General features: G+C 35.0%; 1 protein-coding gene and 1 non-coding gene across 2 annotated transcripts in view; one reads left to right on the top strand and one right to left on the bottom strand.

Annotated features, from left to right (window-relative positions):
- The window catches only part of LOC150093144 (uncharacterized), a 127,546-nt gene extending 108,286 nt beyond the window's left edge, over positions 1 to 19,260 (top strand). The window contains exons 5-6 of the mRNA XM_090413293.1: positions 4,952 to 5,030; positions 16,503 to 19,260. Of these exons, the coding sequence (XP_090269419.1) occupies positions 4,952 to 5,030; positions 16,503 to 16,691 (268 nt within the window). The 3' untranslated portion in view covers positions 16,692 to 19,260. The remainder of the gene's footprint in view (positions 1 to 4,951; positions 5,031 to 16,502) is intronic.
- Positions 14,416 to 14,704, bottom strand: LOC150093145 (signal recognition particle RNA). Its single transcript, XR_016550473.1, has one exon.
- Positions 19,261 to 26,145: the final 6,885 nt, after the last annotated feature.

The following is a 26,145-nucleotide window of genomic DNA, read 5'->3' as shown; positions in this document are numbered from 1 at the left end:
CTTTAAAGTTGCCTTTAATCAATATCCTTCATATGCGTTGTTAATTCCGTAAGCTAATTACCAGTTATGATTTACGGTTTTGTTTTTAATTGATGCTGTAAGGTTCTTTATAGACAAATAAGTTGGTGTATCAGATAATAATTCTTTGAATTTATTATTGTAGTCATCTGCGTTTGTAATCTCTGAAGCATTGTTGTTATCTGCTTTCACAATTACTTTTTTTTTTTGGTTTAGTTTTAAATTTTTCAGAGCTACTTTTTCTTCATTAGAGGTGTTGCTTCTTTGAAGGGCTTGCATTTTTAAGTAAGATAGAGGGTTTTTAGCCTAATCACATCTGCTTCAACTGCCAGCATTTGTTTGGGTGGTGAATTTGATGTTTGCCATTATCTGCGCACGTTCGAATTTTTTAAGGGCCTGTGTAGCTCAGTGGAAGTGGCACTTGCATCTTTTGCACTTGGTCGCTCAAAGTTAGACTTAGGTTCAAGTCTAGTCACCAATGGAGTAACTTTTTCTAAGTCTTTCTTCGACCAGTTCCTGAGTTAGTCAATCTCTGGCACAGGCAAGCAGGTTTTTCCTCCTGTTAACTCAAGAAAATCGACTGTAGTACCCACATTATTTCAGACAGCAACATATCTTGTTAGGGTTAGGTACCAAGAGATGGCAGCACTTGTTTACCAGCCTCTTCATCGGTGGCTGCTATAATTAGTGATAGACACGGGCCAGTTGTCTCTGATTGGCTACCGGTGGAGATTGAACTGCCCACTCGGTCTCCAAAAGCTAGATAATGTATAAAGGCCTCGCCTACTCCCTGTAAGGGAATAAAAGGCATTAGCTGAATTTATTTATTTATTTATTGGAATTTTTACTAGAGTAATAGCAAAATTAAATTCTTTGCTTAGAATACTGATTTCATTGTCCAAAAGTCTGTAATCTGACAAGTTGGGAATTACCTTGTCTGATAAAAGTTCTGAAGATTTTTCTTTCTTGCAAGATTTCCAACTTCCTTATTAAACTTTTCTTATTTTCTTTGTTTGTTTTATTTCATCTGTCAGTAACTGTATAAATTCCATTTCCTTCCAAGTTATGTCCCTATTGTTGAAGTCTCCCATAATAATTAATTGCCCTGAATTTATTAAGCTGACTTAATAAACATTTTCCTTTGAACCACTTGGCCTATATCTGGAACCAACTATATATTTTGTTTTACTGGCTTCTATCTCACACAAAGCTTCAGATGGGCTGCCTCCCATGACCCTACCCTCTTCCCAAACTTTTACTCTTCTGGGCTGTAATTCATCAACAGTACCTTTCCCCCATTCTGTTTTCTGTATCTGCTATGGAAATGCAATTTTCTTTATATTCTATCCCTGTACATTTCCTATCTCTCCCCTTACATTCTTTCTTTGCCAGCCAAGTCTTGCTGCCTATAAATGTTTTGCGAAGTTGAATTAAACAATGCCCAAACTCTTCATTCATATTCCTAATACTTCTGGAATTAGTATACATACATTGCAATATTCTCTTGTATTCATGGACATTCATGGAGCTTTTAATGATTGCCCATTCAGTTTTGAAACTGAAGAAATTCCATTCAGCATTTTTTTTCTCATTCTCACACTCATTCCAATGAAGGATGGTTATCCATAATGTTACCCAATTAGCCTCTAGTTTCTCTGCTTATATGTGCCATTTTCTTCTTTTCTCTAATCAATGCTTCCTCCACCCATCTCCATTTAGATGCAATTCTTGTCATTCACATATGTCTTTTCATCCACTCTGTGAACAGTATGGAATTCCTCCACAGCTATGTTGAGAAGAAGGGCCATGTTATCATAGCCTTTCTTTTCAGGTCATTCTGTAATATTATGGCAAATCATTCATGCTTGCTAAAAACTATCAGTTCTTTCACTTTCTTTGCATTCCAATAGAACCCCTCTAGGTTCTATTGAAATGCACTCATGGACCTCTCTAATCTTTGCTTTAGGAAAGACATGATTTCATCACATTCTCTCAAGTGCATCTTGGATTCTGGAATTTGCAATTAAAGCACTTCTTTTCACTTCCTCTCACACACTTTCATGCTCTCCTGTCTCCCACCTGAAACACTTCTTTCTTTTCTCAACAGCACTACTTTCCAAACATTTCTTCAGTCTCTCAAGCTCACATTTTGCCTTGTATAAGACTCCACTCAAGCAAAATGCTTCTTTTGTTATTATTTAGATGTTTTTTCATTTGATTATACTATAAATTAAAGAGGCCATGAAATTATATTCTTCATTTAATCTTTTATCGATGTGTAAGCAAACAAAGTTTGCTCCTGAAGTAATTTCAGGATTGGGCAACTTGTATATAGAAGCTAGTGACTTCATATCACTTCCCTTAGTATTCCATAATGCAAAGCACATATCCTAACATACAAATATAATGCTATGCATTATGGGAAGGGTCACTACCCAGACCGGTTTTGACCTTTATTGAGTTCTCATCAGTGGGAGCCAGACCCAGAAGTAATACTAAGGTTGAAGTAAATACCAAGTGATACCAGAAATGATACCAAGGCAGAACTCATATTTCCATGTATGAGTAGCCAAGAGGTGTCGCACCTTATTAAAGTACTCTGGATTAGAGATAGATGTTGGAAGTTTTTTCACTTGGTTATACTATAAATTAAAGAAGCCAAGAAATTATATTCTTGGTTTAATCCTTTATCCATGTGTAAGCAAACAAAGTTTGCGCCTGAAGTAATTTCAGGACCTGACATGTGATATGAAGTCATTAGCTTCTATATACGAGTTGCCCAGTCCTGAAATTACTTCAGGCACCAACTTTATTTGCTTACACTTGGATAAAGGATTAAACCAAGAATATTTCTTGGCTTCTTTAATTTATAGTATAACTAAGTGAAAAAAAGTTCCAACATCTATCTCTAATCCAGAGTGTTTTAATAAGGTGTGACACCATTAGGCTACTCATATATGGAAATATGACTTTGCATTACTTCAACCTTGGTATCACTTCTGGGTAGTGACCCTTCCCATAATGCATAGCATTATAAGCGCAATCAATCAAGTGCAAACTTTGTTTGCTTACACTTGGATAAAGACTAAACCAAGAATATAATTTCTTGTCTTTAATTTTGTTATCAATATTATTCCATTCCTCATCATTCATATCCCCTTCTTCATATTTGTTCTGCCATCTTTCACACCACACTCACCTTGATTCATTCCTGATTTCTAATCACTGACACTCATTTTTCATCATCATTAATTTCCTGATATGTACCATCAAGGAATGTTCAGGGTATTATGACAGCACTATATGATTAAATTTACAATATTATTAATCTCCTATCAACGATTTTCCTCCAAATGAGATGTTTCATATTCAGTTGGTGGAATTATACTGGAAGAAGTGCAGGAAGCAAGAGATCTGAGAGTGATTATGAAGAAGTTCCTTGGATATATTGCAGTAATTGTGAAGATTTCAAAGAGAATTGCAACTTTGATCACCAGAATTTTAAGCAGATGAAGTAACTTGAGGAAGGTGCAGAGACAGATAACAAAAATGATATCAGGACTCTACAACATTGATTATAAGGATAGACTGAGGGCATGTGGACTCTAGAGTTTGGTGGATAGAAGACAAAGTGGGGGGGGGATATGATCAAGACATTTAAGCTGTTGAAGAGGTATTATCATATTAACACTGAGGAAATTTGTCATATGGTAGAACGAGGGGAAAGGAGCAAAGACAAGGGGCCATCCCTGGAAGTTGCAAAAGGAAGTGGTAAGTAAAAGGATAAGATGTAAGTTTTTTGCCTGAGAGGGTAGTTAATGTTCAGATTGTGGATGAATTTCAAGGGTAGTATGATAGACTTTGTTGACCTCTCATGATGAATCTTGTGACTCCATTGGAGGTCAGGAAAATAATAAATTTCAATAAAAACTGTACTTAAATAGCTAAAATGTTTTACTTGTTCTGTAGGATCTCCATTCAGAATGTAGCTGAAGTTTTCTATGTTCCTGCCTATTTTTATAGTTTTTTAGTCTTTATTGTTGATTTTTATGCCAAATTTGTTACAGCTGTTATTCAATTTAGATAGAGAATCCTAGAAAGTTGCACTGGATGTGTTTAGGAACTATATAAAGCAAAGAACTAAGTCTGATACCTCCAATTCTGATATTGAATCGTTTGCAATCCTCTGAGAAAAAAGTGGTTTTATCAGTTGCTTTAATATCATTTTTGTTCTAGGTGTTTATCAGAACTTTACAGCCCCTTTCCCCTTGTATAATGCATATCACAAACCTTTTAATGTCCCATAAATTATGAATTCAACCAGTAGTACTTAAGCCTAAATGCATGATTGCAACTGGTGTTTCACACATCTCACCCCTAGCTTTTATGTTGAAGCAAATGAGCTATCACTCTTGCTTGATCAGCAGTTTTCTTTATTATATGCTACTAAAATAAAACCCCTGTTAGGGAAGAATCCTTACATAGACAAGTATCTTCTGTCCATGATGGGAAAAAATGTATAATATATTCTGAACATTCTCATCCATTTGTTGTGTTAATCAGAGATCTCAGTACAAGCTTGGGACTGTTGTAGATAACATTGCTTGAATATCATAACCTCCTTCTATCTTGGCATACACACTCAACCATACTGTTTAACACTGTGCAGTTTAGGGAACCATATGCATCTCTGTCAGATTTTCACTCTGCACAGAAAGAAAAACTCCAATTTCCTGACAAGCTATACCAATGATTCCAAATTGAAGTTATCAGTGTGTTTTGCAGCAGAACACAAGTATCGTTTTCAAAATTTTCCATTTGTCAAGTTATTCTGGATTTTAAGTTATTGCATGAGATCTAAAGTATAATAATCATATTAATATCTTCTCGTGAACATTCAGAAGGATTTGGTTTATTTATTTATTTATTTTAGATGCAGTGTCATTTACCATCATGGAATGAGTTGTGATATGCTTCAAAACACAAAAAAAGATGAAGACTATCCATTAAAGGTAAATTTCCTATACATTTTTATGATAATCAAAATGTTAATTCTCTGTCAACATATACAGAAATATGTTTTGTTGTGAAAAAATCATTTCCTTTAAACAAGAGAATTCATTAAGTTTTTAGGGAAACAAATTTTTGGTAGGCATGAAGTTGGAAACACATTTTAGTTTTTTACATTTTTACATGAACTGTAGAACTTGTGAAGTTATTTGCTTACTTTTTTATAATCAAGTGACAATGAAGTTGAATAAGGGAAATGGCTACTCAGCAATATCACTAGACTTTGCAAAAGTATTTGACAATATTCCAGATAGAACGCTTTGCATAACTTGGAGTAAATCGGGATGGATATAAATCTGGTGATTTGGATTAGAGGGTGGCTGATAGACAGATATCAAAGAGTGGTTTATGGAGGAGTTGAGTCCAGGAGAAGGCAAGTGACCAGTGGTGTACCGCAGGGCTCGGTACTTGGTCCTCTGTTGTTTAATTTGTATATCACTGATACAGGAAATGATTTGACAGGAAATATTCAGTTATTTGTTGACAATGCTAAACTGGGAAGAGTAATGGTAAATGAAGGTGATGCAAAAATCCTGCAGGAATACTTAATTAAACTAGCAGTATGGGCAAAGATAAGTGGCTGCCAGTTTAATATCGCCAAGTGTAAAGTAATGCACTTTGGGAAGAGATCAAAAGCTGTGTATTATATTCATGAAACTGAACTGCAGGAAATCAGGCCAGAGACTTGGGTGTGATTGTGGGCAGGAAGTTGAAGTCTAGAGGGCATGTTGTGAAGGTAACCAAAACAGAACATCAGATTATGTGGTTTTTGAAGAGCACACTAAAAAGCACAGATAGAGATGTTATTGTTCCTCGATATAAAGCTTTAATAAGGCCACATCTGAATTCCAGGATTCTGTGGTGATGAAGTTGTGAAGAGGATCCAGAGGCAAGTGACAAAGACTGGTCACAATCTTTGTGACCTGTCACAATTCCCTATGAGAATTCCCTATTCTCATAGGGAATGCTCCCTATGAGAATAGATTGACAGTCTGTAGGCTTCAGAAATTAGCCGATAGATGAAAAAGACGAGACATGATAGCATTTACATTATTAAAGGATTTTATAGGATTGACATGGAAGAATTTTTTCAGTACATGACAAGAAGGGAGAGAACAAAGGATCACCAGTGGAAGTTGTATAAAAGTGTGGTGAGCAAGGATGTTAGGATTAGATTTTTTTTCTTGGAAGGTGGTGAATAGCTGAAATGGGTTGCCAGAGGTGGTTATGGGTGCTTCATCAGTGAATGAGTTTAAGGAGAAATATGATAGGTATTGTGTGAATGAATGCTAGTGTGTAATAAATGGATCTCCCACTATCAGTCTTCTGACTCCTAAGAGATACCTGTAAAAAAAAATAAATAAATAAATAAAAATATCAGCTAATGCCTTTTATTCCTATATAGGGAGTAAGAGAGGCAATTTTAGCCCTATCTAACCTTTGGAGACTGAGTGGGCAGTTCAGTCTCCACTGGTAGCCAATCAGAGATAGCCGGCCCAAGGCTATCACTAATTTAAGCAGCCTGCAGTGAAAAGACTGCTCAACAAGTGCTGCCATCTCATGGTCTCTGACTCTAACAATATTTTTAATGTCTGAAAATAGTGTGGGTTCTACAGCCGATTTTCCTGAGTTTTACAGGAAAACTTGAGCGTCCAGGGGGAAAAGTCTGCTTGCCCATGTCAGAGATCAATTGACTCGGGAACCAATCTATAAAAGTCTTAGAAGTTCCTCTAGTCAGTGACTAGAATTGAACTTAAGTCTATCGTTGGGTGATTTAGCACTGAGGAGTGCAAACACCACTCCCACTTAACTACATAGGCTCCTGTATTATAACTGTATGATAATAATAACTTGCTCTATTTCGCACAAATAATATATAATATTAGGGACCAAGAGATGGTAGCGGTTTTGTGTTTTTCTCTTTTACCCAGATGTCTACGATATCATTGTTAGCTTTGTGTCATCTATCACTGATGGTGGAGATTAGCTGCCAGTTGATCTTCAAAACGTTAGGACTAAACAGCCTTACCTGTTTTCTCTTTGGGGAATAAAAAGTGTTAGAAGTTTTTTTAACTGTAAATTACATATAAAGCAGTTGTTCAACAATCCATGGTTGACTTTACATACAGTACTGGTGATATTGCAGCTCGTCTGCTTGTGTAAATGGGTGGGGGAGTCTATTATCTTATTTATTATTCTATCTTTTTTTATATATATACTTTAATTATTCTCTTTATACATTAATTCGCTTTCCTTATCACTCTTTAATCTCGTATATATATATATATATACGTTAAATGCAACTTTAGTTATGTACTTCTAACTATTCTTCCTTATCACTCTTTGGTATATCTTTAATATCTCCTTATGCTAAACTGCCTTTCGCACTTGCCTTCTTATTCTTCGAACACCAGGAAATTTATTTGATTAAAAGCTGTGCCAGTGATGTTCGTTTTCTATTAACAAGAAGTGTAAAAATGCATCCAGTAGTTTTCCATTTTACCTTCAGAATATCCCTAATTTAATTAGTATCTGCAGTCGTGGTCTATTATCTATCCTTTACTATCCTTTCTCCTGGGTTCCTGCTAATAGGCTCTAATATTTTTTCGGAACAGTGCATCAAATAATTAAGGATCAGGCGACACTTATCTAATATTTAAACAACAAAATTTTAATTCACATAAGACAAATTTACACTGCATTTACACAGCAGGCCGCACAGCCTGTAATGCAATTTTGTGCAGCCCATGGAGATAAAAACTATATTAAATTATATATATTCGATTTAGCTATTAGTTTTGACTGCAGATTTTCTGATTGATATACTAGTTATATTCATTATTTCTGATGACTGAAACAATTTATATTCTCAACACAGAATCAAAATTGTAAAATTTTGATTCTGTATTGAGAATATAAATTACTTTTAAAAGATTACTCAGTTTATAAAATCTACTGCTTCTCTGTGCGAGTTGTAGTAGTGAGATTGGTAGATTTCTATGCGCTCCAGAGTAACTCATCATTGAAAGTCACTTGCTCTGGTTACAGTGATCAGTTAACAGTGTTATTGTTGAAGTTTGTATCCCATGGTCAGTTTGTGTATTATGAGTAAGAAACGTAAGATCTGTGAAAAAAACAGGTCATTTCAGGAGAAATGGGAAAATCAATTTCTGTTTATAAACAATAACGACAACAAACCACAGTGTCTTGAGTGTTTACAAGTATTGTTTGTGCACAAGGAATATAACCTCAAATACCACTACATACAGCACCATGCCGCTAAATACCAAGAATACATTGGACAAGTACGTACAAAAATTGTATGTAATTTGAAGAGAACTGTTAGTGCTCAGAAATCTATTTTTACTAAACCAACATCAATACAAAAAAGCCCACTCTTGGCATCGTTTGTTGTAAGTGCAGAGATAGCAAAATCAAAAAAATCATTGTCTGATGGTGAATTTGTAAAACACTGTTCTGTGAAAATGGCATGTGCATTTCGGGAAGATAAAATTGCCAGTGAGTTTGAAAGCGTCCCACTATCAAAACAAACTGTAACAAAAAGAGTCGAGGAAATAGATTCGCACATATTAAATAAATTAAAAAGTCTTATTACAGATTCAGCTTACTTCTCATTGGCTCTGGATAAATCAACTGACATAACAGATACAGCTCAACTTTTAATTTTCATTCGAACTGTTTCCAAAGACTTTGTTATTAATGAAGAGCTACTAGCATTAGAGTCATTGCATAATACATCCAAAGGTCAAGACATTATGATGCAGTTAGGAAAGTTGTAAATGGTATTGGTGACATCAACAATCTCACAGCTATTGTGACAGATGGTGCCAAATCGATGCGTGGTACTCAAACAGGCTTAGTTGGCTTACTAAGGAAGGCTGGAATCAATTGCCCTGTATTGCACTGCATTGTACATCAGGAGGCTCTGTGTGGTAAAATTCTGGAGCTAGAGGATGTTATGAATTTGTAATGAAGTGTGTGAATCTAATTAACGACAGAATTCCGGCCTTGACACACCGCAAGTTTCTTTCTTTTCTAACAGAAATGGAGGCAAAATATGATGATTTAGTTACAGAATTAATAACGGAAAAAACTCGCGTACAAAGATTATTTAATAGTATAATTTTCGCCTGTGTCACAGGCATCTTCAGTACATATTAAGCTCAAATTAAACAATAACTGACAATTCCAAAAAGCGTCACCTAAGTAGCTGTTGTAAGATAACTAAAAAGGTCAATAAATTTCCTTTAAAAAAAAAAAAAAATCAATACAATAAAAAGTTAAGAAAGATTAGCTGATTTGTAAAGTACTATCTTCCATAAAGGGGATAGACATAAGCCGTCGGATCTGTTTAAGTTAGGAGAATGAAGTAGAGTTTCACATGTTTCTTTATAAAGGCGTTCCATGAGGAACTGACTTTTGTGAAGAACTCTTGTCTTTCTCCACTGAACTCTGTCTAATGAAGATGGCATGTTCTGCAATTCCAGACTTTTCAGGTTTAAAGTATTCAATATAAGATTGGTGTTCTTCTAGCCAAATGGAGGCAGATCTTCCCGTTTGTCCGAAATAAGATAATCCACAAGAGCACGGAATCTGATAGACACCTGGATGATTAAGATGTGGAAGCTTGTCCTTAGGAGAAGTGAGAAAGGTGGAGATTTTTCTAAACGGTTGAAAGGCAACAAAAATATTCAGTGGGTTTAAAACTTTTGTTATGCGTTCACTGATGTCAGTGAACGTATAGCAAAATTAGGAATTGTCAGTTATTGTTTAATTTGAGCTTAATATATACTGAAGATGCCTGTGACACACAGGCAAAAATTATACTATTAAATAATCTTTGTACATGAGTTTTTTCCGTTATTAATTTTGTATCGATATGTCTACTCACGGTATACCTCTTTTAAAACTTATGATGATTTAGTGTTGTACACAGAAGTACGTTGGCTAAGCAGAGGGAACTGTTTGAAACGATTTTTTGCTTTGAGAAAGGAAAACATTTTTAGAGGAACACTAAGACAAAGATCTAATCACAAAACTATGTGATCCTCATTTTAACAGCTTACTTGCCTTTCTAACTGACATCGCACACCACATGAATGAACTCAACGTGAAATTACAGGGACGTAACCAAACAATCTCGGATTTAGTTGGACACCTAGATGGGTTCATAAGTCGACTGAAGGTTTTTAAATTCACCCTAGTCAGAGGAAACTTGGTACATTTCCCTTCCTGCAGGGAGTTGATGGAGGAGAGCCATGATGTTGACTTCAAGTTTTCTGTGCCAATGTTAGACCAACTTTTGGTGCAATTCAGTAAGCGATTTTCTGACTTCAGTGACATGTGGCCACAATTAACATTATTTAACAACCCAATGAAATGCGACATTTCAGAGTAGCATGACACTATTCAATTTGGAGTTGTGTGACCTTCAAAGTGAGCCCTTTTTCCAGTCAAGGGTGGAGATATGCATTGACTTTTGGAAACTGGTACCAAGGGAAAAATATCCTGCATTGAGTGATTTCAGCTTGATAATTGTATCTACGTTTGGAAGCACATATGTGAATGCACTTTCTCAACTATGAGGGTGGTTAAATCGTCACAAAGAAGCAGACCAACTGATGACCACCTTTAGGATTTGTTACGAATATTGTCATCTTCTTTGAAAATCGACTTCAAACTTGTTGTCGCACATGAACGCCCACAGTGTTCTCATTGAGTTGTGTTACATGTAAAAAACCAGAAATATGTAATTAAATTTAATTTAACAACTTGCATTTAAATCAATCAAGTATTTTATATTGTTCTCCCAATAGTAAAATGATTTAACAAATATAGTAATTCAATACATATGACTATTGCCTTGAAAAAATGCATAGTTTATTTTTATTTAAGTTCTGTCTAAAAGTGTGCAGCCCGTGATGCTACCACTCATCATATATTGGCCCTCGCATAGAATGAAGTTGGCCATGCGTGATCTAAGAGATGAACACATGTACATCTGCTAGTTACTAGTTATAGCACATTACTACTGTGAGAGAGGAAAAAATTAAAAAAAAAAACATGCCTCTATCTTGCCTACTTTGATATAATTTAAAGTGTATATTTATGAAAAAAAGTCTTTCTTTGTTAAAAATTTACAGATTAATTTAGAGATAGAAACATATTATGGATTTATAATATGAGTTTTACAAATGCTTTCTTTAGAATTTATAAAACCAATAAAATGTGCTGTCAGTTTATCTTTAATTATCCAACATTCATAGTAATGTGGCTATTATAAAAACATAGGTGCAGTAAAATAAATCATTTAATTATTATAATTATCATATATTTTCAAGACAAAATCACTTAGTCCATCTTCAGTGAAACCAAAACGACATGCTAGGTTGAAACAAGTGAGAATGGCTGACTGTTCAGGTGATTGAGCATGCATGGTTTGCTGGTTGTTACCAATTATTTTTACTCATTTAAACTAGTTTGTAGTCTTAGTTTACACAGAAGGTGGACTGACTGATTCTGTCAGAAATAGTTACATCTTTTTAAATATTTTTTTCCTGTGCAGTCAGACTTAACATGAGAGGTCACACACACAGTGCTCATCATACTTTGCCCTAAATACATTCATTTATTCTCTCTGCAGTTATTACACTTTCAGCCAATGCATTCATGTCCTGATACCAAGCTATTTTAAACCTGGTTTTACTCCATTTCCCAGGTAAGCAAACAGACAAACAAGTCAAGTTTGTGCCTGCATGTATTGGAAGTCTAGCTGACCCTCAAAGTAGTGCAAGTCAAGGCAACTCATGGTAAAAGTAGAATAAGCTCTGATCACTATTCTTAATATTTACCCTTAATGCATAGCCCATCTCCTTGAGGAGATGTATGATGCTATGTATTAAAGGCCACTACCCAGACCGGTTTCGACCTTTATTGAGGTCTCATCAGTGGGAGCCAGGCTAGAAATACCAAGATTTTAGTAATACAGAGCTTATAAGTATTTTTCCAGAACAAGTTACCATAAGGTGTTTTAACCTTATTAAATAAAAATCTCTGGAGGAGATATAAATGTAGAAAGTATTTTACCTTGGGTATAATAAATGTTAAAGATACCAAGCTATTTTAAACCTGGTTTTACTCCATGAGTTGCCTTGACTTGCACTACTTTGAGGGTCAGCTAGACTTCCAATACATGCAGGCACAAACTTGACTTGTTTGTCTGTTTGCTTACTTGGGAAATGGAGTAAAATCAGGTTTAAAATAGCTTGGTATCTTTAACATTTATTATACCCAAGGTAAAATACTTTTTACATTTATATCTCCTCCAGAGATTTTTATTTAATAAGGTTAAAACACCTTATGGTAACTTGTTCTGGTAAAATACTTATAAGCTCTGTATTACTAAAATCTTGATATTTCTAGCCTGGCTCCCACTGATGAGACCTCAATAAAGGTTGAAACCAGTCTGGGTAGTCGCCCTTGCCTTTATCTTGGTATTTCTAGCCTGGCTCCCACTGATGAGACCTCAATAAAGGTCGAAACCGGTCTAGGTAGTGGCCCCTTGCCTTTAATACATAGCATCATACATCTCCTCAAGATGGGCATGCATTAAGGGTAAATATTAAGATTAGTGATCAGAGCTTATTCTACTTTTACCATGAGTTGCCTTGGTCTTGCACTACGTGCATGGTCAGCTAGACTTGCAGACACAAATTTGACTTGTTTGTCTGTTTGCTTACTTGGGAAATGGAGTAAAACCAGGTTTAAAATAGCTTGGTATCTTTAACATTTATTATACACAAGGTAAAATACTTTCTGCATTCATGTCCTGCTTGTCGCTCCCTTGCTCATTCTCTCTTTATACAGTTTTCAGTCCAGACTTCTTGTTGACTCCCCCCCCCCCATCTCCCACTATTTTATATCCCACCATTGTTAATCTGATAAAAACTGATAACCTCTTAACTGATATTTTAATCTGATAACCTTTTACAAACTTAATGTCTCTATTATGTCCCCCCTTCCTACTATCCACTAGACTCTCCATGTATTTTCTCGCCCTTTCTTCATACTCAACATCTTAGAGAACACCATAGTCAGTTGTCTTTGAACCCTTTCCAATGTCTCTTCATCCTTTTCAAAACCAGTTGACTAAATCTCTACATGGTAGCCCATATGTGGTCTAATCAAGTCCTTATACAATGCAACCATAATTTCCTTACTTCAAGTCAGTGTCCTCCACATCATTGCCAGAGTTTGTTTAATCTGCTGTCTTCACAAATTTAGCAGTATTTCTTCTAAATTTTAGGTCCCTATCCATCATCATCCCTAGATCTCTTATTTCCTCCACTTCCAACAATATATCCCATATATATTATCCAAATTTTAAACCCTATGCTTTGCAACATTGAACTGGCAACCCCACTTCCATGTCCATTCACTCAGTCTATTCGAGCCCTCTTCTAAAGCCACATCTGCTCTACTCCTCATTAGCTTTTCTCAACTTCACATTATCTACAAACAACTGAATATCCTCCATTCAAACCTTCCCCTAAATACCATTAATATAAAAGTTAAACAGGAATGGCCCTAAAACAGACCCTTGACTTTCCTCTTCCAGGATATTGCTCCTCCATAAACAAGTTGCTGATACCTCTCAGCAACTCTCATAGCATTAATCTCCTATCTAACCTCATTTATTCCAGTTTAACTGTCAGCTTATAATGTGGCAATCTAGCAAAAGCCTTTGCAAAATCTAAGTATATCACTGTGTATACATCTTCATAGTCAATGTACCTCTCACCTTATTGTAATAAATAAGTAGATTACTAAAATGTGATCTTCCTTCAGCAAACTCATTCTGTCCATCAAAGAGAATGCCACTGTTGTCAACCCAATTCTGGATCTTGGTCCTCACTGACCTCTCAAAACTTTACAACATTTTACACAGATTGGCCTATAATTTGAAACTTGAGTCTTATTACCTCCCTTATGAAATGGTACAATCTTAAGTAATTAGGTGTCAGACTCGTGTTAAACTAGTATGTCGAGGCAGATGGCAACTCTCTGGCATTTCCTCAAAACTCGGTGTTATCAAATCCCATCCTTATTGACATCAAGTTTACTCAATTCCCCATTACTTCTTTCTGACTCAGTCAATCCCTTTTCTCTTTCCATTGCACTTGAACTCTGCCTGATGTCACATTCATAAGGATGAAATACTTTTATGAACTGCTCATTTATTATCTCAACTCTATCCTCTGTAGTGGTCATCCTTTTACCATTTTCAACAACCAATATCATCCTTCCATAATCGTTTTTTCTTCTGCTGGCTACATATCTCACAATGCCTATTCACATATGTGATCCCACTACTGCACGACACAGAAGCTTTTGCCTGCTGCTTTTTAGTTCCAGACCAATTTGCTTCTCATTAATCAGCCTGGTAACTCTGAGCTCTCTTGAAGTCAATATTGACATCATTCTTTAATGCAGGCAGCCAGTCAACACAAGCTGATAAAGAGGACTCCAGTTCTGAAACCATCTACCAGTTCAGGCCTCCAAGCAGCTAGATACAAAAGGTCACCACAATCCCAGCACAAATATACAATCATATATTTCATTACTTTCATATATGAATGATTTTAATTCCTGAGATGACTGTGAAATTTATATGTAAAATAAAATGAAGAAAAGTATAAAACCGGCTATTTTCCTCTAGTTGTATTTGTCTTAAATTAGAAATAAAACTATGTATCATGTAATTTTTAAATTTCTTGTTGTTAGCAGATCACTCAGCCATTTCATTGGTTACAAGTTAATTTAATGATACTTGAGGTAGCTTTTTTTTTAATGGGTGGATGTATATTTACATTTTCTAAGACCCCCCATATTGGCTTCTTATTTAAAACCATGAGATGAAATTCTCTTAAGTGGTCAATTATTTTATTGAATGTTACATATTTTTATATTTTTTTTAAAAAATAGTTTTAGCTTAAAATATTTCTTTTGGAGCAAAAATGGAAATATAGTCAGCTCTTCTATTGCAAAAACTGCTATAGTGAAAGTCAACTGTAATATGGAAAATAACTGTGTGCAGAAATTTATTCAGCAGTTGTAGAAGCTTGAAAGTGGTCTGATTTCTCTGACCAGTAGGCATGACATGTACCTTTGTTGGAAAGGCCTGGGTCTGTATATCATCAAAGGCACATGGAACATTATCTAGGCTATTTGACTAAGCTGAGTTAGCCAGTTTTAGATTGAGGTGAAAGGGTTTTTTCTTTCTAGAAAACAGACAAACCAGTATGGTCAACACATGCAATTGACAGACATATTTGTTTTTTGTATTAGCCAGATTCTTCATTAATTCTAAAACATCCATAGTATTCTTAAATTCTCCATAATAATACTTCCACAGATTTTGTATTTTTACTCCGTGCCATTTCTTGACAGTAATACTGTTCAAGCGAATTGGTTTTCATAATAGTTTTTCCCTTTAGTTCAGAACACCTGAAAATTTCACACATTAGTTCTCATGTATATAAACAGTCCAATTTCAAATTTACCAGCTTTTCGTCGGCTTCTTTAATCCATCTATCTCTAATGCTAACTGCCTACTTTTCCTTGGTATTTCTCAAGAAAGAATTTTATGAACAGTGTTAACCATTTTGAAGGATTGTTTTATTTGATCGTGAAAGTAAATTTATTTAATTGTCATCAGGGCTTATTTTCTTTTCCAATGTAATCTCATAGTTATAAGTGTAATAATTGTTTCATAAATCCCATAAAGCTTTCTCACTCCACAGAAGTCCAGAAATAATACTAATTTTTTTTTTTAAAGACATTTAAAAAAAATCATAGTTAAAATTGCTAATCATAGTTATTTAAAAAAAAAATTAGATATATAATCATAGAAAACAATATTTAAGCAGTTTATCTCTGATTTTCTGTCAAGGATCAACAAACTTTTCTGAGAAGGACTAGATAGAATATATTTTAGGGTTTGCTAGACAAGCATTTTTTTATAACTGGTAGTGATAAAATGTTGATTAAAATTGGTTCCCCTTCCACAAAACCTCCAAGCTGTTGAATTTAAATATAAACTAATGTGTACCAATATTAGCCGCCATGAACTCGTAACTCATCCAACTCAGAAAAATGAATGGGCATGGTTGCATTGCATTAATACTTTTTTTTGGGTACTGAAACATCAGTTTCATGATCCTGTCACGCAATTTATATAAGAATTATCTGTAGCTTGCAGGCCATACAAAATGTATAAAATGGATCAAATTAAACTATGGCCCATGGACCAAATTAGGTCCATGGGCCATAGTTTGCCGACTCCTGTTCTAAGTTATGAACATTTATTAACTAACTATAAATTTATATTGTAGGTATGGCTTTCACAGAATCCAGGTTGCAAAATGTGTCCGAAATGCAGTTCACCAATAGAGAAAACTGGTGGTTGTAATCATATGACCTGTGTAAGATGTGGAACTCACATGTGCTGGTTATGTTTACAGGTGTTCAAGTCTGCTGAAAAAGTGTATAGTCATCTTCCATACTGTCCTTGCAATACTTAATGCAATTAATAATATTTTGTACATATATTTTTTTAAACTAAAGCAAAGATTTTTTTTTAATGTAGTTTTGAAGAAAAAAGAATCTTTCTCGGGTACTGCCAATGTTTCATTTCATCATCCATTATGATAATTAGGTAAATTAAACTTCATCTTTGTTCTCATTATGAAATCAGATGGCATATTTATAGTTGTCCTTTTGTTGATGCACATTGTAATGAATTTTCATTTTCTCAAATTGCTGTGCCATCATCTATTTTTGAAATTATTGAAGAAAGTGAAATAGAACTTCATTCCTTATTAAACATTAAATATGTATAGATTAACATATGTTATTGTAGATAGTATTTTCTTCATTTATTACTATAATTAATTGAAATTGTTTAAATAGGAATATACAATGAAATCTTCCAAATTTGTTTCATTCTTGTTTTCAGATGTTTTCAAATATTTATTTTTAATAGCGTGGTTATATCTAATTAAATTATGTCATTACATTTTATCTCTCTAGGTGTGCTTGAATCTGTAGATTCCAAAATGAACATATGATTTTTGAGATAGCACATCAGCATTTTATCCCTGTTTTATAGGCATGGTTCTGACTTGAATTTACATGGGCTGCTGCAGTTAGCTATTCGTTAAAAAAAAAAAAAAAAAAAAAAAAAAAAAGCAGCATTATTAATCCGTCCACTAAAATTTGTGGAATATAACTTCATTCCTCATTAAATATGTACAGATTAACATATATTATTGTAAATAGTATTTTCTTCATTTATTACTATATTTAATTGAAATTGTTTAAATAGGAATTACAGTGAAATCTTCCAAATTTGTTTCATTCTTGTTTCTAGTGACATTTATTGTAATATTATCTCTTATTTTGATATTACAAAGTATCTATTGTTTAATATTAGCAGAGTTATGTAGTTGGTGGTTTTGCACATGCATTTTTATTGAAATCAAGTACTGACAACCAATAAAAAAAAAATTTGCTAGTGATCAGTTAATAAGAAAAAAAAATTTATTTAATTTGTGAAAATGTATTGTGCATATGTTTATGAAATGAAAAGAATATCTCGCTACACAAGCTCTGTCTATTCTCTCATTATGCACAAGTGATAAAGACCCCCTAGTGTGTGTGTGTGTGTGTGTGTGTGTGTGCATGCGTGTGTGCGCGTATATACTGGGTTATCCAAAAGTCACAAAAAAAATAAAAAATTTTCAATAATTCGAAAAGTATAGACAGTAGCATGATGCAGTTTTCACAGAGATGCACAGAAAGACATGGGATTTTTTTTAATAATGAAAAATTTTATTCCCAGAATAGTTACATTTGTCACAGACAGGTGGTGCTGTAGCGGTTCCGGAGCTGCTACCTGTCACTATTTAAACGGTGAGGTATGTAAATTTCAGATGTAGTGAATACTGAAGTTAAACTTTCAGCATTTAACGTTTATTACTGAAGTTAAATGTTCTGCCAAGGTGAGGCATGTTATCATTACGAGATAAAGCACTTTTAGTTAAGCTGTATTATCAGAACTCCGAATGTGCAAGAGAGAGGCAAGCGCTCCATAGTGTAACATCATGTAGGATGGAGCACCTCTGCACATCACAGGTCCTGTCCAGCACCTGCTGCAATCGACATTTGGCGATGACATGTCCTCAGTCGCTCTTTTCCACCAAGATCTCCAGACCTTACACCTTGTAACTTTTGGTTACAAGACTACTTGAAGTCACAGGTGTACAGAGGTCGGCCGATGTCATTGGGCATGTTGAAAGAAGCTATTCGCCATCATGTGACAGGAATTACAGCTGAAGCCCTCTTCGATGCTGTGCAGGGTGTCGTGCCACGTTTGACGTCCATTCTCACGAATGATGGCCGTCACATTGAACATTTGTAATCCTAGCTGCATTGCGAACTGTGCTGTGCCACTGCACAAACTACTGACAGAACTTAAGCGCCACCTGTCGGTGGCAAATGTAACTATTCCGGTAATAAAATATTTCATTATTAAAAAAAATCCCGTCTTTCTGTGCATTTCTGGGGGGGGGGGGGGGGAACCACATTGTTCTACTGTCTATACTTTTCAAATTATTGAATTTTTACTGTTTCTGTTACTTTTTGATCACAGTGTGTATATATATATAAAGAAAGAAATCTGTAGCATTTTAATCATGTTCAGGAAACCAAAGTTGTATCTTTTTTTTTTTTTTTTTTTTTTTTTTTTTTTTTTTTTTTTTTTGGATTACGGAAAATAACATTAGTCAAAAAGGAAATTTCAATTAAGAAAAAAAACCCTTATCCTGCTTCATCTGCTGGAATGCATATTCATTTCGATAATTTATTCACATTGCTTTTTTTCTAGGTGTTTAATTTTGAAAATGCAGTTTCATTTGGTTATCTTTATAGATTTTTTTTTCTCAACTCGCTAATGGAAAGCATGTTTAAATGGGTATTTGTTCCTTGGGAATGAATAGCTCTATTCTTGTAGCTTACAAGCAAATAGTTATTGGTATATTAATCTTGCATGATGTGCAAACTGTAAATAGAATATAAAAGTTTCATAGGTAACTTTGTATTTTTTTTTTTTACATGTAAATAAGTCTTCCTATATTAAAAAACAACTGTTTTTCCAATGAAAATAAATACTGTCATTGTCTCCTTTATCTATTTTAGTTGATATCTAGGCAGGGGCAGCTCGTGTATAGGCACTGCGGAACTGCAGCACCCCCAATTTTTCTTGATATATAAATATATTTATTAATTTATTTATATTTGCTTGTAATATTTAATTTTATCATCAACAATCCTATACAATTCTCTTATTTTGTATAAAAAATAAAAATCCATCTTGTAGCACTTAGGAGGGTAAAGGATGCTAGCAGCACTGTGTTTACCACAGTTCATATTGCTACACGCGCAAGCATATGCACGTCATAGTGAGATGCGAGCTATTAGTGTAATGCGACACTGTCTGTCGTGCCATTCCACTGTTGTTTATATGCAGTTTGCACCAGTAGTAGAGTGTTCATAGTGCTTATCGTGTTTACTCCATCTCTTTAAATATTTGGACATTACAATTAAAGACATAACATTTGTTATAGTTTTTATTTTAGAACATTATTGGGGTTATGATAATGGATTTTATTTTTAAGTAATTTTGAGTTATACTAAACAATTTTATCAATAATAAAAAATATTGTTTCATGTTTAATTTTTTTTTAAATTTTTACCATAATTTTGATATTTTATTCAAACGTGTACACTGTACTTACAATGTGTATGTATATTTTGAAAGTTGAAGCATCCCCACGATTTCAAGCCACGAGCCGCCATGTATCTAGGTAATGAATACTTATTCCTGTCAGTAATTGCAAATATCACTTAAAATTGGTAAAGCAGTTCCCTGATATATTTTTGAATAGTATTCTTCCAGACTGCTATAAAATGAGCAGAGAGAATATAATTATATATCTTGGGAGCCACCGTCAATCTGTTAACAGTGACTGTCTATATCCTTTTGCTGGAAAGATCTGGATGCATATATTATCTAGGATGTAGGATGCATAAAACCTTTATTTGATGACTTTTAAAACATGCTTTTCTAGTAGTTTTATTTATTTTCCCCCCTAGAAACTAACATGTTTTTGTTTTTTGTAGAATAGAGAATCCTCACAACTGACAAAACACACAAACTATATAAACCACCCTACTGTAGCTTTAATTAGGGTTATTTGAGGCAAAGTTGCTTTAAGTCTTATGTGTGGAAAAAAAAAAAATGATGTAATCACAACTTAGTATTGCCCAAACTTTTAAAAAAATAATCTTTAAAATTAACTGAATTAAAACATTCATGTTATTGTGCATCCAAAAGCCATTAAGATTTTAGTATAAAATTTCTAGACTATGCTTGAGACATTACTTCAAATCATATTGTACAAATTAATGTCTCATTCAAACAAATTATCATAATACTATTCTAGTGTTTTTATATGTATACATACAGGCGAGCACATTATCTGAACATTTTGAAAAATTTATTTAAAATGTAAATGGCATACTGTAAATGTAAATGAAACTTACACTGCTGGAAAGAGAAGCATTTCCTTTTCAGTGTTTATTTATTTTTAAAAAAAAATTTTTTTTTCATGTCTGCTGTTCTCATGCTTTCTCCTCATCACTAAGACAAATTTTGGAAATCAGTTGCAGCTACAAATAAAAGAGGGAGGGAGAGAGAACTGCCCTTGAGCAGTTCTGGGAATCACTGTAAGTTAGCCTTGAACTTTTCATCTATCAAAGTCTGGAAAATGGTAAAGCCACTGCTACTAATGGCTGACGAAAAAAGTTAAGCAAGTTTGAGCATGGTTAGTAGTTGGAAGAGAATCCGTTGTTCGATGCTGTTGGCACACTCCCTCAATGAGTCTTTGGACTCCCTGGAGGTGTCACATAATAATAATGAGCAGAATCTTGCTTTAAGCTTTTAATGCTTCAACTTAAAGTATTAAAAGACATTACTGATTAATAGTATACCTTGGCTGTCTTGATGCAGATGAAACCTGTCTGTTCTTTATGATGAGGTAAGAAATAGCAGAGAAGAAACCCTAAAACCCTATAAAAAATGCATACTTCAGCTATGAATGGTTATACAAGCTCCCTGGCATGCTATATACTACCTATGTTACAGTGTTACAAATATGATAAGGATGTAGAGAACAGATTCTTGAAGGCATCTATAGCCTGACACAAGCTATAGATGCCGTCAAGAATTACAAATATTTTCAAGAAATATGACATTAATGTTGTCCTTAAGCCTGCCTGTATACCAGAAGAAACCTTACTGGGATCAAATACAAAGTCAGTAAATAATTCTTAAAATGTGATTCTTAAGATCAAGTATGTTAACATAATATCATCTGAGTCTGAAGCATGTACAGCAATACCCTGATTAATGTTCAGGATGCGTTCCTAGAAGACAAAGCGCTAAACGAAACAGCATTCAATGGGGTCATTTTAACACAGTAAATAGGGATAGGGGAACACACGATCAATAATCAAGTTTTACTTTAATTTTAAGTTAATTTTATATTGACTTGAAATATACATAACATATACATACGTAGACAGAAATACAGTACAAAGTTTATTTTTGTGCTGTCGGAGGTTCTGGTTCTTCTGAAATTCTTGATTTTTTTTAGTGATCAAGTCGTCTAGTGCTATTTGTCGTTTTCTTTTTCTCTCATTAAGCAATTGTCAGTAGCAAGAGATCGCATCCAAAACAACATCTTGCTTTTGTACTACTTTCAAAATCTGGATCATTTGCTACAAATTGATCAACGATTTCGGTTATCATCACCAAACTACTACTACTTCCTTTTTCCCTCTTTTACCTTATGGTGTCAAGGGTTTGCTATTCATTTAACTGCAACCGTACATAAGGATAAGGTGGTTAGCCCTATGCTTCCTGGTGTGTCCTATCTCTGTAGAGGCGTTGAGTTCTCAAGGCTGGTTTGCCTGCTTGCAGGATGAAAAACTCTGCAGTCCATGCCCAAGACAGGCTAACTTGGCTACGTGTGAGAAAAATCCTAAGCTCCTCACGTCAGCGACAGGAATCGAACCCAGAACACTCCTTTCCCGGGCACGTGGTTGTGAAGCGCATAGCCACTCGGCTAACTGCCTTTTACTATGGAAATCTGTAGCAGGTTCTTCGTTTTCAGGTTCTGCATGTCTCCCTTGTACTGCCTGTTCTTGAAGATCGTCGTTGGTAAGGCTTTCACCAGAAACCTGCAGCAACTCCTCAATAGCCTACAAATCTACATCTAGTCCTGCTGTGTTGACTAGGTTGACAATTTGGTCAACAATGGACTTTTCTTGTTGAAAATCCTTGGACACCTCTGGTACCTTCTTCCACAATCCTTTCATACATTATCAGTCACTTTTTTCCAAGCGGGTTCGATTCTGCCTATGGCGTCCATGATGTTATATTCCTTCCAAAATTGCATGATTGATTCTTTATTTTCGCAGTTTCTTTTATCAGTACGTTGCCTGAAATGTGCGACGAAGATAAAATGCTTTAAATTGATATGACTCCCTGATTCATTGGCTGGCTTAATGATGTAGTGTTGGGTGGCAGGAAAACTGCAACCAGAATGCAAGATTTTAAGTCGCACAAGTGGGTAGGGTGGCTTGGAGCATTAGCAATCAGTAATAGCGCTTTTGGTTCAATTTTTTAAGTTCACAGTAGCATTTTATGGATGGACAAAAATGTGCGGCAAACCAATTTTGAAAAATGTCCATAGTGATCCAATATTTCTTATTAAATTCCTAAATCACAGGTAAACTCGATTTGAAAATTCTTTTCATGGCTCTTGATGTTTTGGAATGACACACAAGCAACAGTTTTAATTTGAAATCACCATTCGATTTACTGCCCCGAAGAAGGGTTTAAACGTCTTGCAGCTTTGAATCCTGGTGCTCGCTTTTGTTTGCGCGATATAAATATAAATGTGCGCTTTGGCATTCTCTTCCAGAAGAGCCCCCTTTCATCAACATAAACTAGTTTGGGAGGATAATTTCCTCTTTCAGTTATGGCTCTTAAAGTTGATGGAAAGACAAGCATCGTCAATATCTGCATTTGCCACTTCTCCGGTGATTCGAATGTTGTAGGGGTTGCTTTTTAAATCTGTCGAACCAACCTCTGTTAGCTGCAAAGTTTTCGATCGTATCTTCTCTTTGTTTTTGAATATGATTTAAAAATACTTCTGACCTTTTCGTGTTTCTTGCCTGACTTAATGGCATGTTGCGTTTGGTTTCATCATCAATCCAAATCGAAAGACATTTCTCTATTTCCTCTAAAACATTGCTTCTGGATCGGATTACCTTTGTTGCAGAAGACGTGGTTGTTGAATACTTTTTATTTTATTTTTTTTTAAATAATTCGTATAGTAGAAGACAAATTTAAAGCGGCTCCAGTGACGTTCACCTCTTTCTAATCGCCTCAGTACCTGCATTTTAATGTTGAGCAAAATGCGTTTTCATATTATTATTAACATTTGACCTCCATGGAGTCGGAGACTCCTCGTGGGAGGTACTCACTATTGCATACAATGCTCATCCAACCTCATCTTAAACTGATTCAATGTGTCCATATCCACAACACACTCAGGCAATGCATTCCACTCACCATGCAAAGAACCTGCTTCTCACTCCCTCCTTATAGTTTCTAGCAATGGCCTCTTGATATCAATTTTGTTTTATCTTTATATCCACTCATACAAATTACATAAAACAGCTTAAAAACAATTATAAAAATCATATTAAAAGGGGTACACTAGGTTGAAATAATTAAACATCAAAATTAAGAATTAGGAGTCAGAGCTTAATCCTTAAATCCCAGATCCATTCCAGGGATTCTGGGGTCAATTTAAAAAAGTCCTTTAGAACCTGAGAATGATTAGATAGGGCACTCGTGCACAATGTGATTGTTGGTCTGGATCTCTCTTCCGCATTCACAGTTTGGAGTATCAGACCAGCTCCATTTATGCAAGAGATGCTGACATCTCCCATGTCCTGTTCTGATCCGATTTAAAGTGGTCCAGACATGTCTAGGGGATTGAAGCCCTCCAGATGAAATGTCTGATTTGAAATGGGAATTTGAAGATTTGAAGTACGTCGAAACCAATACTCTCCCCATGACTCGCATAGGTCGAAGTTCTGGTGATTTATTTGTATTGCACTCCTCCAGGCAGGGTGTCTGGATCTCAGTCTTTGTGAAGTATGGAAGGAAATGTCTTGGTGGATAGGCAAGGAACTGTTTCCAACTATTTTTGTCCATGATTTGCTTAAGGCTTGGATCCTGCAGAGTGAGGGAGGGGCTATATATATTACTGAGAGTTGGGAGCCAGGAGTAGATCTTAAAGCTCCAGAGATTATTCTCATAGTTTGATTCAGCTGGACATTGACTAAAGAAGCGTGTGTGCTGTTCAGCCATACAAGAGCGCAATACTCTGCTGTAGAGTAGACCAAAGACAGTGCGGTAGTATGCAGTGTGTTGGCATCAGCACCCCAAGAAGTACCAGCAAGTTTATGCATTATATTATTACGAGCTTTTAATTTTCTAGTAATATTTCCTAGATGATATTTAAATGTCAAACTTCTATCTAGGGTAACTCCTAGATATTTTGGATGATTGTTAAATTTCACCTGTTTATTTCTGAAGTAAACTTTTGGAATGTAGTTGTCCTGGATATTACTTAAATGAAAGGATGCTACTTCAGTTTTGGTTGGGTTAGGTGGTAATCGCCATCGTTTAAAGTATTTATCAATTAGAATTGCAAGTATCCAGATCTTCAGTTAAGGTGTTCTCAGCTTTTTGGAATGTTGAATGTTGAGTTGCAATGGCAATATCGTCAGCATACATGAATCTCTGTGATGCTGTCTCTGGGATGTCACTAATATATAAGTTAAAGAGCAATGAGGCAAGAACTAACCCCTGAGGTAGGCCATTTTTAATCTTAAAGAATTTACTTTTGGATTCATTGGGAGATACTTGTATCCATCTGTCTACTAGTATTTGATTAATTGGGTTGGCTAGTTTTGGTGATGGGATAGTTTATAGGAATTTTTAAGATAAAACTCTCTCCACACTGTGTCATAGGCAGCAGAGAGGTCTACGAATACCGCTATTGTTTTCAATTGTTTTTCATAACCGTTCTCTATAAAGGTTGTCAAGGCCAGTACTTGATCGCAACAACTTCTGCCAGGTTTGAAGCCAGCCTGTTCCCGTGGAGTTTTGTTATGTATACTTGAAGAAATTCTATTGTATAGCATTCTTTCGAGAAGTTTCAGGCAGATGCTTAACAAGGCGATAGGAATGTAGTTGAAAGCAATTGTAGGGTCTTTGCCAGATTTAAAGATGGCAATGAATTTAGATCTTTTAAAAATTGATGGAAGTATGCCAGAGTCCAGGATATTATTGTACATAGCAGTAAGACATTTAATAGTTTTTGGTCCACAGTTAATGAATTCAGGGTAGATGTTATCGAGTTCACCTGCCTTCCCAGTCCTCAATGAGTTAACTGCCTGGGTAAGTTCCTGGGAAGTGAAAGCTTGAGATAGTGATGATGGTGAAAGATCTATTTTAAGATTTTTTAGTTTTTGTTTCACCTCCCTTAGCTACTCTATCTTGAGGATATTTAGTCATTGAGACTATATGCTTTGCAATGTGTTTTGGATCTATGGCAGACAGTTTACCAGAAGTCCTTGTATTAGGGTCAAGCTTCCTAATCAGGGACCGAGAGTAAAATTAAAATTGTTCATTGTTTTAATCCATTTGTCTTTTCTAGTATTGTCAAGAGACTTCAGTAGCTCAGTGGCGACTGTAGGGTTATTATTAGTAGAGAATTCTTTATACAGTTTTTCACTGTCACTATTCCAGCCCGGGATATAATCTCCCCTAAA

The sequence above is a fragment of the Typopeltis vanoorti genome, chromosome 24 (assembly GCF_054136105.1).
Source record: "Typopeltis vanoorti isolate ZY-2024b chromosome 24, IOZ_Tvanoo_1.0, whole genome shotgun sequence".
Classification (NCBI taxonomy): domain Eukaryota; kingdom Metazoa; phylum Arthropoda; class Arachnida; order Uropygi; family Thelyphonidae; genus Typopeltis; species Typopeltis vanoorti.
This window is presented reverse-complemented; position numbering and strand designations above follow the sequence as displayed.